The sequence below is a fragment of the Opisthocomus hoazin genome, chromosome Z (genome assembly GCF_030867145.1).
Source record: "Opisthocomus hoazin isolate bOpiHoa1 chromosome Z, bOpiHoa1.hap1, whole genome shotgun sequence".
In the NCBI taxonomy this organism is placed as follows: domain Eukaryota; kingdom Metazoa; phylum Chordata; class Aves; order Opisthocomiformes; family Opisthocomidae; genus Opisthocomus; species Opisthocomus hoazin.
The window spans coordinates 63772144-63786233 of NC_134454.1; the positions used below are offsets into that span (position 1 = coordinate 63772144).

The 14090-nt window shown below is 50.0% G+C and overlaps 1 protein-coding gene across 1 annotated transcript; it reads right to left on the reverse strand.

Moving 5' to 3' along the window:
* Positions 1 to 7992: 7992 nt before the first annotated feature.
* On the reverse strand, positions 7993 to 13489 carry OTP (orthopedia homeobox). The gene is made up of 3 exons (XM_075411736.1): positions 13453 to 13489; positions 12086 to 12495; positions 7993 to 8526 (listed from the first exon to the last, which is right to left on the reverse strand). The coding sequence occupies exons 1-3, from the start codon at positions 13487 to 13489 to the stop codon at positions 7993 to 7995; spliced, it is 981 nt and encodes a 326-aa protein (XP_075267851.1).
* Positions 13490 to 14090: the final 601 nt, after the last annotated feature.

Here is a 14090-nt window from a genome sequence, read left to right on the forward strand (position 1 = left end):
TGCCAGCTCATTTGAATTTTTTCTGCCACTTTGGAAATGAGAAGACCTAGATGTGACCTAGATGTATCAAAGTCATTTCACAGCGGTTCACCGGTGGAGTGGCACCCATGACAATGGCAGAAGGCGAGGGCAAAAGGCACAGCCAGGAACAGTGCACTAAATCCTTTCTCACCTGGTGTGATTCATGAGGTAATCAGAAGAATATGTAAAGTGTCAAAATCCTGGAGCCGTTGGTGAAAGCAGGAGCAGACAGGTAGATAATCTTTTCACGTGGAGGATCCCAAACTACTTTAATCATAAAGTCATTCTGAAGCTAGAGGTAAAATATAAGAATCAAGATGAGATTTAAAGCTGAGATGGGACTTTGTGGCTTGGCAGAAAGAGTGCTTCTAGAACAACTGGGCAACTTCAATGTCAAAGGAGGCCAGGATCAGAGCAGCTCAATTAGTGGAAAGAAGAGATTTGTGTACTGGTAGAGACTTCGGACAGAACACATTCAGAGGATGTTATTTGATAAAGAAGAAAATTCTGAACTAGTTGTGGAGTTTGATAAGAAGCTGTTGAAGGTAACAAGAGGATTAAAACTGATGGAACTTGGCATCCTACATTACTTCGAAGAGGAGACTTAGGTACTAAGACACTTGGGCGCTTTTCAAAAAAATACTTGCAATGCTGGACACTTTCCTTTAGCAAGTAATGGTGTAACCAGCTGCCATCAAGGGTTACAACATAAAGAAGGATGTGCATGGAAGGCATCAACAAGTAACATGCTGACATTATATTTAGGGTGAAATAGTTTGGCTGTAACATCCACGAATAAAATCCACAGAATTACAGCCTGCTGGAGAGGTTAAGAGAGGAGGAGATAACGAATGAAGGACTATTAGAGCAATTTATTGGAGACAGGACAAGAATCCTCTCCAACAGAAATGAAAAAGGTCTGATTTAAGCAAGGGTACAAACCACGTAATGAGTACATCAGAGGCAGAAGCTTCTTCTGTGAGGTGTGAAGAAAGCCCAGAGCAATCAGCTAATAACACAGGATCCTACATGCTGTGGAAGGTATCTCCATCATAGCTGTCTTCACCTAGGTGGGGTCACTCAGAGCCCCACAGGGTTCTCCATTGCGGTGGGGATCTCTCTGGTCACAGTTCAGGTAAACCCATGCTTAAAATTGCACAGAAGTTAAAGCAGAAAGGGCAAAGTAACAGTAATGTAAAATAGAGTGGAATTGTCTTCAAGTACTTCTTATAATAATTAAAATTTTAAGAATAAAGCATGAGTCATTTATTTGCTACCGAGACCTGAAGGTAAGAACACAAGCTGACAATGAATACAGTTGTGGCTGTTAATTATTGCTTATAATAGATGCAAAGAGTAGAGCCACCAACTGTACCAAGTGTAATTCTTTATTTAGTAGTTTAATGTTCTTCCCTGATCATCTCAATGCATTTTTATATGTCTGACCTTCTGTAGACTTCTCATTTTGTTCTCCAGTTGAAAGAGCAAAGCTGTTTAATTTCTGGTGACATTTTGTGGCTCTGTAGCTGCTGAAATATCTTTTTACACTAGGTTTTGTTTGTAAATCTGAATCCAGTGAATATCTGCCTAGTAACGCAAGCGTGTAAGCCAGGTGACATTGCTGAAGTGAAAGCCTCCCTCCCTCCCGGGGGTTCCCTGAGCACGCCCTGGCCTTGGGAGCCAGGGGACACCAAAAAGCACCACGTAATGGCCATGGCCGTGGCAAAGAGCAACTAGACCACACTAAGCCCCCTGCGAATATCACATCCCCTGCTTGCCCAGCGTATCATTGACTTAAGTTGGCTATGACTGTGGCGCAACCAAATCCTCTAGCTACCATGACACGGGGAGTCCTTGTGTTACAGGTAAATCAAGTTTTGCCTGCACTGTGATGTAAGGCAGGAAGCTCAACATCACAGTCTTGCAGTACATAGGATTTTTGTTGTAAAGTAATGTTTATGCCTTGAAATGGGGGATGATTCTTCCTCTTAACTATTAGATACCAAAATAAGGGAGAGTGCTCATAGTCGTTCTGAAATGTTCTTTTAAAAGTTAGCAAAAAAATAAACCTTAAAAACTTGTAAAGAAGCCACAGGGAATCATAGCTGCCACTTAAATTATATTAAAGGACAATAAATTGAAACCAGTAAAAAAGAAATTTGTCCTTACAGGGTGCATCGTCAGCCTATGAAATTCACTGTAGCAGGACGTCAGTGAGAGAAAGTCTGTGGTTTGTTCTTTCCAAAGTACTTTTTCGGTCGCTACCATGGCGCTTCCAGTGCTGCAAGAAAAGCCTAATCAAACTTCATACGCCAAGGCACAAACTGTGTAGGGGGGCCAGGAAAGAACGTCACCCTCACATATAGTGTATTAAGCATATTCTACATTTTCCCTCTTGACCTTCAAAAGAGGGTGAGGATTGCTGCAGAATGGTTGTGTAACCTCCAATGGCAGATCCTGCACAAACATCTCTGGATTCCATTCTCCCAGGGAATGATTCTCCTCTGGCAGATTTCAAAGCTCGTAAAAGCATAATTTTCACTCTGAAAAATGTTTTTAAGCATAAGTGTTGATAAATGATGTGACATAAAAGTGAAGCAGAGCTCTTGAGCCTCAAAGATGGTCTCGGGAGAAGCTGAAGCAGGCACGATTTATTGGCAAATAAGAGAGGCGACGTCCCACCCGTACCATTGTACAACATACCAGGTGGAAGACAAAGATGGGCTGATCTGTGCATGAGCCTTGGCTGTGAGGAGCCTGAGAAGAGAGGCATCCTCCTGTCCTTTTTTCCCTGAGAAGTAGATGTAGATCTCACAGGGGGCCTTACATGGCTATTAGTGCAGCCCCTTGAGCACTACTCAAATAAAAAGGTGACGGTTAATCAGAGACAGTCCCCTACCACATCACTGACACGACCAGCCCCTCTGGCTCTTGCTGCTATTCTTGCTACTCTTGTCATAAGGAGGTGAAAAATTAAAACCGTGTTGCCCCTGCTGACCCCCTCCACCATCACCACCTTCGTTTTCCTCTCACGGTTGCATCACCAACATTAGGGTGATGTTTAAAAGGAGCCTGTGGGTCCTACATATTTTGGAGCAAGTTCTGCTTCTCTGAGTTAAAGCATGGCCGTCTTGGCCAGAGATTTTGGGGTGCATTGTGTGCATTCATGGACAAACTGGCTCTCAGGCCCCAGATCCCACCTATGCCTGGATAAGCCAATGTGGCACAAGCTGTGGTCAGACATTCGAATGCAGTCCATGTGTGGTCATCATTTCTTTTAGAAAAGACAGTGTAGCTAATGGGGGAAAGCTTTCTGGCAGAACAGTGTTGAGCACCAGTCCCGCAGATCTTCACACATGCATCTGCTGAACTCGCAGCCAGGTCAGCATGGGCTTCAAAGGCTGTGGGATCGGGGCCTTTTCTTCTTTGTCCCTTTTGTCCAAGCTGTGGCTCTGTTATCAGCTATCAGACAGTTGAGATGGATCTGTGACATTACGGGATGCTAATTTCCAAGGACTCCTCTTCATTTTCCTTTTACAGCCTTTAGATTTTTTCCCATATTTACAGCAGACATGAGGGAAAAAATAAAATTCCTTTGTTCTCCCTTTCATCTTTATGCTAAAAGGCTAACTAGGCCATGCTTCCCAGACCGACCGCTCTGAGCTCAGCCTTAATGGCAGGCAGGAGGTAGTTGCCTCTGTGTCAGCGCTTGCTTTAAAAAAAAAGGGGGGGATCTTAATTCCAGCATTGGAAATGAAGAAGAGTACGCTATTAGCTCTCTTATTAATAATTTAGAAAATACATGCCAAATCACTTGTGTTCTCTCAGTCCTCTCTGACACAGCTGCAAACTGCATTGGGTGCTAGGGTGAATGGATGTATTTCAGATGAGATATTGTACTGAATTATTAGGGTAGTCTGTATTACAAAATTACTAATAAACATTGCTTCTGGCTCAATTTAGCCTGAACTCAGTGAACCTAGCCAGTGGTGAGAAATCAAAAACTCTGAAATACCCAAAGAATGAATCTAACTAATCAAGAAGCCCTGCAGGAAGTAGATGCCAGGATTAATGAGCCAGCGGTTTCACCATGCCATGCTGTTATTTCTTCACATAAATGCCCTCAGATGAGATTACCTTTGTCATGAAAAGGAGAAAAGGAAGGTTACATACTTTCAACTGACAGGTTAACTGCCATACCTCCATTACTGCAAGATACATTTTCATGTGCAGAGATTTTTATTCTGAAAAATGAAAATTTAAAGACCACAACACAAATTAAACCACATTTTCATTTCTAGGAGCAGGGTTCGTTGCTGCTAGTACAATAATATAATCCATGCTGCAGTGTTGTCTGATCCCTTGCCTTGCACAAACTTTCTTCCAATGTTAGTAATTGCTCAGTGAATGCAATCTCCAGCAGCAGGTAAAAGCAGGTTCTGCCTTCCAGGGGGATTTGAGGGGAGGAAGAGAGGAGAGAGAGAGAGTCAAAGCATTTCATCAAGAGAGAAAATGAAAGGTTCAGTGACATTATCATTCTGTATATTCCTTATACATTAGGGGCGATATTGTGTTTAGAGGGAAGTAAACTGACGTGCATACGTGGTGGTGTGGAAATGAATCCATCTACACAAAAATAAATCTGGTTCTATTTACATGCTGGGTGGAGCACAGCTTAAGGTAAGCAAATAAGCCCAGCTTGTAACAGCTCCAGTGCCTGGTGTTAGCTACTTAGTCAGTAATAGGCTAATTGTTATGCAGCATAAATATTCCCTCTCGATTTATATGGAATTCACTCATTTATTTTGATCACTTTATGTGAATGAAGCAAAGCTCTTCCTGTTGTGAGGTAGAACTAGTCTGTGCTGTTGAATTTTTGTCGTTTAATATCAGCACAAGAGAGATTTTCTAATAAAATCATTCACACACAACCTGTAACGTGTACGAGTGAAACCTGCAGTCCCCTTCCTTTCATCCATGTTAAATACGTAAGAGCATCAGCTTAGATGTTTTATGTTGCAAAGCTTCAGCTGGTGCTAAGGGAACGTTTCAAAAATCTCCAGGACTCAGAACATGAAGATCTATTGCCATGGAAACATATGTTGTATCAAAGTTGGGTAGGATCAAAAAGCTTTGCTCATAACCAGGACAACAGTTGCATTAGAATATGGAGGAAATAATGGATGTTTTAGGAGCGAGAATTCAACCAAAGCGCCTTTGTGAGGCCCCTGCCGTAGATTTGCAGCGTTTGATGTCAAGAGTTGGATCTTACAGGTTGCATCTCAATCCCCTGCTCCCAGCTAGCAAGAGCATTTTTCTCCACCTTTAAAAAGCACATATTTTTTAAAGATCTTCCATACCACACTTTACGACATTCCTACCTCATAAAACTGTCTTGCTTATAACAATATAAAGCAGCTGTAAAAATTACATGCTTGTAAACAACCTTCCATACATTTGGAAGAAGCAGAACGAGATTTGCACTCCTCCGCACAAAAGTGGAGACTGGCTTTTTCTCCCGGCACCCCACAGCACGGGGCAGGGACCACTGTGGGTTTGGGAGGACTGAGGGATGTTCCAGCCGGGCCGCCACTCTTCTCAGCCCATGCAGGGGCAGCTGTGGGATAGTGGGGCTGAGGGAATGCGGACCAGCCCTGCTCCACACGCACCCCGTGCGCCTGTATCTTTGAGGGCTGATCTAAACAGGTCATGAATTTCAAACTCAGAACCAAGCCTGGCTGCAGGGGGGCTACTGCTTGGCCCGAGGCTGGGCCAGGAAGCAGAGGGAAGGATGGAAGGCAGGGCAGAGCCCAGCGCCTGCTCCCCTGAGGGGTTGCTCATGGTACGGGTGGTGGTGTGGGACCTGTCTTGCTGGCTTGTGCTACCTCAGTGTGCACAGCCTGGGCTGTTTTAGCAGCTGGGGCCAGCAGGCTCTGGCAGAAGGGCGCAGGGCTGCTTCCTCAGGTGACCCCCAGCGGACTCACTCCAGGCCTGGATCTGCAATAATTTATTCTCCTTTTATTTCTCTTTTAAATTAAATATGCATATGTAATACGCACTTTGAAGTAGGCAAGGACCCTTCTGTGGGTGCCTATGCAGCCGGGCACTCTCAGGTGTGTAATTAAGAGATGTGTAATTGACGTATAAGAAGAGATCTCAGTGCATTGCCTTAAAGAAAAGGGGGGGGGGGGGGGGGATGTGTGGATAAACCCAAACCAGGCTGCACAATGCTTGCCCAAGTGCTGCCCTTTTCCTTTCACCCGTGTCGATGTTTGCAGGGAACTAAACCGAATGTTCTCTCTTGTGCAGGATTTGCCCTGCCAGCAGCCACACACTCACTCTAGTGCTGGAAGAAAGGTCCAGGGCGAAGCCCCCCTCCACTCCCGCTGCCCTCCCAGCCCTCGTCCCCCATCCAGGCCCACAGGCAGGTTCCCCCTGCCACCGCTCCCCTCAGCGTCCCATTCCCCCGCTCCCCCTCACTCTTTGCTTCTGCCTTGCTTTGCGGCCGAACTGCTCTGTCTCTTGCAGTTGAAAAATAAACCACACAGAAAGATTAACAAAAGTTTATTAATCATGAAATAGTAAAACTGTGATAAATGAAAGGCTTCATTGCAAAATTCAAGCAAGCAAACTATCCCCAAACTTGTGACAAAGGACTTGGTGAATTCCACAGAAGCAAGTCCCGTCTTTTTTTTTTTTTTTGCCTGCTATTTAAGACACATTTCATATCTCACACACCACATCAAAACCTATGGTTCTTCATATCACATACTGAAAATGATTTTTATTTATCCATTTACATTAACTTGATATAAAGGTGTCCGGAAAAGTCAATTAATATGTTTTATATTAGCTCAAACATTCATCAAGAAACCCAAAATGCAATAAATAAGCACAGACAAAAGGTTAAAACATATCACGAATCGACCAGTATGTAACAAGAATGCTTTATCTACACAAAACATCCTATTTCACATCGTTTGTTCATTCCTTCAGCGGCCCTGCCCTGCGGCGGGGTGACCGGCACATGCGGGCGGGCGGGCGGGCAGCGGGGCCGGGCCGGGCCGGGCCGGGCGGGGCGGGGGCGGCTCCGCCGACGGCAGCGCAAGACGCGGGAGGGACAATAGCAGCAGGAACGTAAAGAAATGCGTAAGTAAAGGCGGGGCGGACCGGCAACTCCGCTGTCACGAAACCGAAGGTCCGAAACAGGGGAAGTGCTCTTGCTTCATTTTTTTTTTCCCCCTCTCCCCCCCCCCCCCAGTCTGTTCTACAAAGAGCAACTTTTTCTCTTTTCTTTTCTTTTCTTTTCTTTTCTTTTCTTTTCTTTTCTTTTCTTTTCTTTTCTTTTCTTTTCTTTTCTTTTCTTTTCTCTTCTTTTTTCTTTTCTTCTTTCTCTTCGTTTCTCTTCTCTTCTTTTCTCTCTTTTCTCTTTTTCCCTTTTCTTCTCTTTTCTTTTTTCTTTTTCCCCATCTCTCTCGCTTTCTCCTGCTCATAAACGTTTTATCGAAACGGATTTGATTCTCTCTGGGGTCCCCGCACCGCTCCGCGGACCCGCCCGGCCGCCCCCCGACGGCAGCTCGCTGTTCTTAAATAAACCGGGAAAAAAAAATAAATAAAAAAAAAATAAGGAAACACATCCAAAACGCGTTTCTTTGCAAAGCCGGCCGGGTGGCCGGCGGGAGCGCCGGGGGGCGGTGGGGGAGTGGGACAGGGAGGCAGGGCCGGGCGCGGGGAGGCCTCGGGCTCTCCCGCCGCCGGGCAGAGGCAGCCGCCGGGCGGGTGGTGTGCGGGGGAAGGGGTTGGGGGGTGGGTGGGGGTTTCACGGCCCACAAACCAGTCCGTTGGCGCCTGATTCCAGATCCTGAGTCGACTCCCTGGTAAGTCAGGTGTTGGGGGGGCGGGGGCCGGGTCGGGTGGGAGAGGAGGCGGCGGGGGGGCGGCGGCGGGGGGCCGGGGACGCGGCGTCGGCCATTAGGTGAAGCTCATGGAGACTGTGTGCTCGAGGGCTTTGCGGCGGAGGGAGGCGATGCTGGTCCCCCGCCACACGTCGCTGCTGTCCGGCGAGCTGCAGAGCTGCGGCGAGCCCGTCACATTGCTGGGGCCCGGCAGGGAGGCGGGCACCATGCCGGGGAAGGCGGGCTGGTAGAGGTGCGACTGCAGCCCGGCGCCATTGGAGCCCGCCAGGCTGTTGGAGAGGCCCATGGAGTTGGGCGGCGGCCCGGCGGCCAGGCTGCACTGGGAGAGGGACTGCGCCATGGCCTGCTGCCGGCCCAGCGCCGGGGGCAGCGGCAGCTGCGAGACCCCCGGCATGGCGGCTGCGGCGGCCCAGCGGGTGTCGTTGGCGTGGAAGGAGCAGAGGCTGTCGCCCATGGCGGCAGCGGCGGCGGCGGCGGCCGAGGGGAACTGCGGCAGCCCCGGCGTCGGCAGCAGCGTGCCCGGGGCGCGGAAGACGTTGGTGGTCTTCTTGCGCTTCTTCCACTTGGCCCGCCGGTTCTGGAACCAGACCTAAGGGGCGGCGGGACGGGACGGGGTGGGGGGGGATGGGGTGGGATGGGATGGGGGGACAGCGACAAGCGCCGTCAGCCGCCGCCGTGCGGGGACGTGACCCCCCGCCCCGCCTCCTGCCGCCTGCCCCCCCCCCCCCCCAAGGTCTCCCCCACGGCCGCTGCAACTTTTCACAGTGAACCCCACAGATGCGCCCGTCCCCTGCGGCTCCCCTGCCCCGGGGGGAGGCTCCGGGAGACAGCCTCCTCTCCCGCCGAAAAAAAAAAAAAACCCACCAAATAACTCAAACAACAAACAGACGCCCGGCCCACTGGTCCCTGCCTCGCGTGGAAGATCCGCCACCGGCGCGGAGCCCTGCCCCGGGCGACCCCACCGCCCGGCGCCGCGACACCCCCCCTCCCCGCCCTGCCCCGCCGCGCCGGGAGCTGCTGCGTTTAGAGCAAGAGGCGGCGGTTTGTGCAAGCGGGGTGACCCGGGGGGTCTCGCCGCGCCGCTGCCGCAGTCACCGGGGCCGCGGTCAGCGTGGAAGCACCGGGTCGGCGGCGGAAGGCGGGGGAGCGCGGTGTCCGGGCCGGCCGGAGCCCCCCGCGACCCCGGGCTGGGAAACACGGGCGCTCGGCGGCGGGAGCGAGCGGTCGTGACTGAGCTCGGTGCTGCGGGAACGATCGAAAAACCACCGTCGGTTACGTTTCAGGGTTAATAGTTAAGCTGCGGCTACAAAATCTTTTTATGTTTCATGGTTTGCTGGTGGTGTAGAGAATCTCCATCAGGTCTGATCGCCTCCGCTCGCAGCTACGCCGCATGTGCTTTTAAAATGTGAACGTTTCCAGCTGAAAATTAGTGTATGACAGATTAAAACGCAGGGAAAACCTGGGGGAGATTTTGAAAACGCACACATGACAACTCAAGAAATATATTAACCACGAGCGTTTGGCAACTTTGGGCTCCTTTCGAAATGCAGCTAGCCCCTGAAAATTATTAATACAACAGTAGGAATCTAATGGAGGTTGGAATCTAAAAATCTACCCTGATGATGTCTGCTGTTACAGTAATATAGACATAGTGTAAATGTATTTTAAAATATATAGCCCATTTAATTCCCCAGCTATAAATGGGTTAGAGAGAAAGAGAGAAGGGAAGACAATATCACTTTTGGTTTTCTTTTTTTTTTTTTTCCTCCTTTTCCAGGAGCCAAAGCTTTATGAAGATCTCATTGGAATCCAGCGGATGATTAATGTGAAGATTTGGTAGGAAATCTGGAGAGCTGTATTAAAGCTCAGATCTCAGGTTCATTTCGATCAGCCAGCCGTGAACTCTGGGCCGAATTCATTACACTTTAATAGTGCTGGGAGAGGAAGAAAATGCAATTTCTCATTCCATTAGAAAACTAGAAAATACTCTCAGCTTGTCCCCTATTAAGATGTGGCAGATGACGGGACCATTGTGGGGGACACGGTCAATGGAATTACAGCACATTATTTTTGTTCGTATAAAATATTGAAAGGCAAGCCTGACTGTGCAGAAGTTATTTCACTGATTTGGTTTTTATGTAAATAAAATATTGAAAGTTAATTAATCCGTGCTAGAGACTAATGATTATGCTTATTATATTGCATTTGATCGCGTAATTTGCATGATTCTCGCATTGCTGCTTAATAAGCCATTCCAGGTTATAAATAATTCTGAAATTGGTTTCTAATAATGGCATGCTATAAAAAGAATGGTTTTATTGCAGCAGCCTGAAAAGCAGAGCGATATCAAACGTGGAATTGGACTCCCGTTTAAGCACCAACCACTTTAATAATTATTTAAACGTATCATATACATTAAATATAGATCCAAAATGAGGAAAGGGGTGATTTATCCTAGCATCTAAAACCTTTAAAAACATATACAGCCGCTATAAATTAACTGTTTGGAGCATCCCTTAATCAGTGTGGAGCCCACATACCACAAGGAACGTGTAGGCAATCTGTTAACTATAAAGAAAACTGTAAAGTACTTGTATAAGAACATAAACCAATTACTATTTAATTTAAATTTGGTCAAGGAGCAGTGATACATCGGATTGTGAAGTAAATACGTTTTACATGAATTATTTTGCCTCAGATTACATAATGTTAATCATTTTGAAGTGTTAATTAAGAAGGTTATGTTGATCTGATTACTTTTTAAACTAGGGAACATTATTGTAAAAAATATTTAAATTGCCACTCTATTAAACTGTTTTTATCGGCAGTCTCGAGCTATTAGCATTGGTTTAAGATTATGCCGAGGCCATTAAAACACTTTGTCTTTCTTCCTACGAATTTCTTTGATGTGCTGTTAGAAAATAACTATTTCCATTTTATATTTTATATTTTACTTCATTTACCACACTCCTAATATTGAAATTGGTATCATTAACCTTTGGGAAACCCAATAAAGTTTAATAGACCTCGTTTTCTTTTTTCATAGAGTCAGTTGTCCAATTATATTTTATTTGTGAATCTAATTCCTTTCTTAATTTAAACTAATTACAGTCCTGTGCAGGCTGAGTCAAACGGTTTTACTTTTTAAACGCAGGCGTGCATTTTCTGTCGCTTTCGAGAACGGAGTCAGTTTCCGTTCATAAAAACACGCATTTGGAGGTTTCTTTTGACGTGTCTTTATTTAGCCGAGGAGCCTAGCCTTGCCGGGAGGAATTCTGAGCACCGGCTGCGGTAAAGCGCGGCGGCGTTCCTGGCGCGCTGTGCCGAGCGGGGACACGCATCCCGCAAGAACTTCCATTGTGCGGGCTTTCGTCCTCGGAAGGGACTCGCCCAGAAAATCTCTAAAATAGCCCTCCGCGCACAAACACGGCGTCTGAGCCGTCTAGCGGCCGGACCCACCCCCCACCCCCCTTCCAAATTTCGTTTACGTTTTTCTGGCTAAATCGCTCCTCTTGTGCCTGCGTGAAAAAAAAAAAATTGTGTCTATGCTCATGGATGCACGTACTTGAGGGAACAAAGTGCAGCCTGGATGTCGAAGTTACTCGCTACCCCTACCTGTCACCGAAGTCCCTCTTTACGACCCCGTGTGCCTTCCCGCAACCCTCCTGCGAGGGGCCGGCGGGGGCTGCGGGGCGCGGAGCCGTCAGCACCCTGGACAGCGTCCCCCGCAGCCGCTGCCGGACCCGCGCAGGCGGACGGGGTCCGTTCCTCGGCCGGTAGCGCCCGGCTGTGAGACTCGCCCCCCTCGGGTTGTTCCTCCTCTTTCCTGACCCGAGTTTGGCGGTGGAGCTGGGGGGGGTGGGGGGTGGGAGCTCTGTCGCGTTGCAGGCGGGTAGGGGGCGAGGGGACACGCCAAGGGGACAGCTTGGCAGAAAGGGCGGGGGGGGGGAATGTGTCCTGTTTCAAGGCTTCCAGCCCAAAGCGTTGGGTTTAGAGGTGGGTTTCCTCCCCCGCCGCCTGTCGTCACGTCCCTCAACGCCCCCCCACCGCCTGCCCCGTTGTGACCGACCCGGCCGCGGTCGGTGGTCCCGGGAAGGGGGCGGCGAGCGGGGCGGGGGTGGCCGCTGCGCGGAGGCGGCTGGTCATACCTGCACCCGGGATTCGGTGAGGCCGATGCGCAAGGCCAGCTCTTCCCGCATGAAGATGTCCGGGTAGTGGGTCTTGGCGAAGCTCCGCTCCAGCTCGTTGAGCTGCGCCGGCGTGAAGCGGGTGCGGTGCCGCTTCTGCTTCTGCTGCCCCTGCTGCTGCCCGGCCTGGCTGGCGTTCTGGCCGCCCTGCTGGCCTTGCTGCTTGTCGGGGTCTTTGGCGCTGACGGCTAAGGAGCTGGGGTTGGATCCCACCGTGGTGATGTCCTCCCCCGGCAGCAGGGTGGTCCCTTCCACCGTGTCCGAGTTGGGGGCCATGTCTCCCGGGTGACCCCCCGGGTCCGAGCCCCCTACGCCCAGGCGACACTTCACCGCCTCCCGGTGTCCCAGCAGCTCGGCCGCGTCTTTCATCCCTGCGGAAGCAAAGGACCCGCGGTCACTCCCCTGCAGCCGGGCACGCATCCGTCGGAGCTGCTTTCCAGCGCACCGAGCCGGCGAGAGGCATTCAGCCACCGCCTCCGCCCCGCCGCCCCCCGCCGCCCGCCAGGCCCCGCAGCCCGGCTCGGCTCCGCGGCGAGCGGAGGCCCCGGCCCGGCGCGACTCGGGGCAAGGGCAGAGAAAAGTTTACATCGAGGGGCTCCTCTTCCTGCTTAAATAACCAGCTCCCCGCCGGGCCTCCCTTTGCGAGGCCGAGGGAGGGGAAGGGGAGCAAGGCAAGTTTTGCCGGGTTCAGCTCGGGTTTTCCAGTGGGGCTGGTAAAAGAAAGAGACGGAGAGAAAGAGACAACACTCGACCCGCCCGGCTGCCGGGAGCTTCACCTTCCCGACAGACGCTCGGGGACCTCGGTCACCCTGGCCGGTCTTTCCCCTCTCCTTCCTCCGCTCCTCTAAACAAACGCGAGAATAACCGTCAACAGGCAGATACACACGTTTCTCTTTTTTTTAAAAGGAAAAGAAGGGGAGAGGAAAGCGAGCAGGCGAGCAGGAAAAGGCCACCCAGAACTCATCAGTAAATACCATCGAGCTCGTCTGTCCTAAAATAATAATAATCATCATCATCACAGTAATAACGTGTAGGTATGTATATAAAAATAGAGGAGAGAGAAATTAAATGATCCACGACTCGCTGTAGATCTACATACTCCGTAGGTCTCCCTCTCTCTCTCTCTCTTTTTTTTTTTTTTTTTTGATGTTAAATCAAATTAAACTTTAATACAGTACAATTACTTTTAAAGGAATTAGCCCATTTAGATCGCATTAAGGTAAAATAAGGAACAAATTGTCAATTTCCTGCCCCGGCTTCCTCCCCGCTCGCCGCCGCCGCCACCGGTGCAGCCGCCGCGGGGCGGGGGGGTGCCGGGGGAAACTCACCGAGGCGGGCGTCCAGGAGGTCGGCGTGAGACAGCATCGCGCACCGCTCCAGGGCGAAGGCTGTTCCCCCCCAAATTTTAGCGGCCTTAAGTTATTTAAAATAGATATAAGATATAAGATATATATAGATCGCCTAAATGAAAGAAAATTCGGTGTGTGGTTAAAAAGGGGGTCTCTTGCATTATAATGTCCTTTAGAGAGACGGGGAGGTGCTTAACACTTGAATGAACCCGTGAGCAGCTCGGCGCGGGGACCAATCAGGAGGGCAGCCTGCAAATGTCAGCGCCCGGAGCGCCCCGCTCCGCCCGCCCGCCGCCCGCCCGCCGCCGCCGCCCCGGCCTCCCGCCGCCCCACGCGGCCCCTCACGGCTCGGCTCGGCCCGGCCCGGCCCGCCGCTCCCGTCCCCCGCGCCGCTCGCCTTCGCTGCCCGCCTCGCCCCGCTCCCCTTCTCTCCCAAACGATCCCGCTCCGGGTCACCTGTCATTTTTGTCGCGTTTTCTGTTTTGTTTTTTTTTTTTTTTTTTTTTTTTAATGGTCTTGTCTTTCTTTTTTTTCCTTTAAACGTCTCCTCGGAGCGCTCCCTGCCCGGCCAGGCTCCCGGGGGTGGCTCGCCAGCCCAGCGCCCGCCGAGGGGTTGT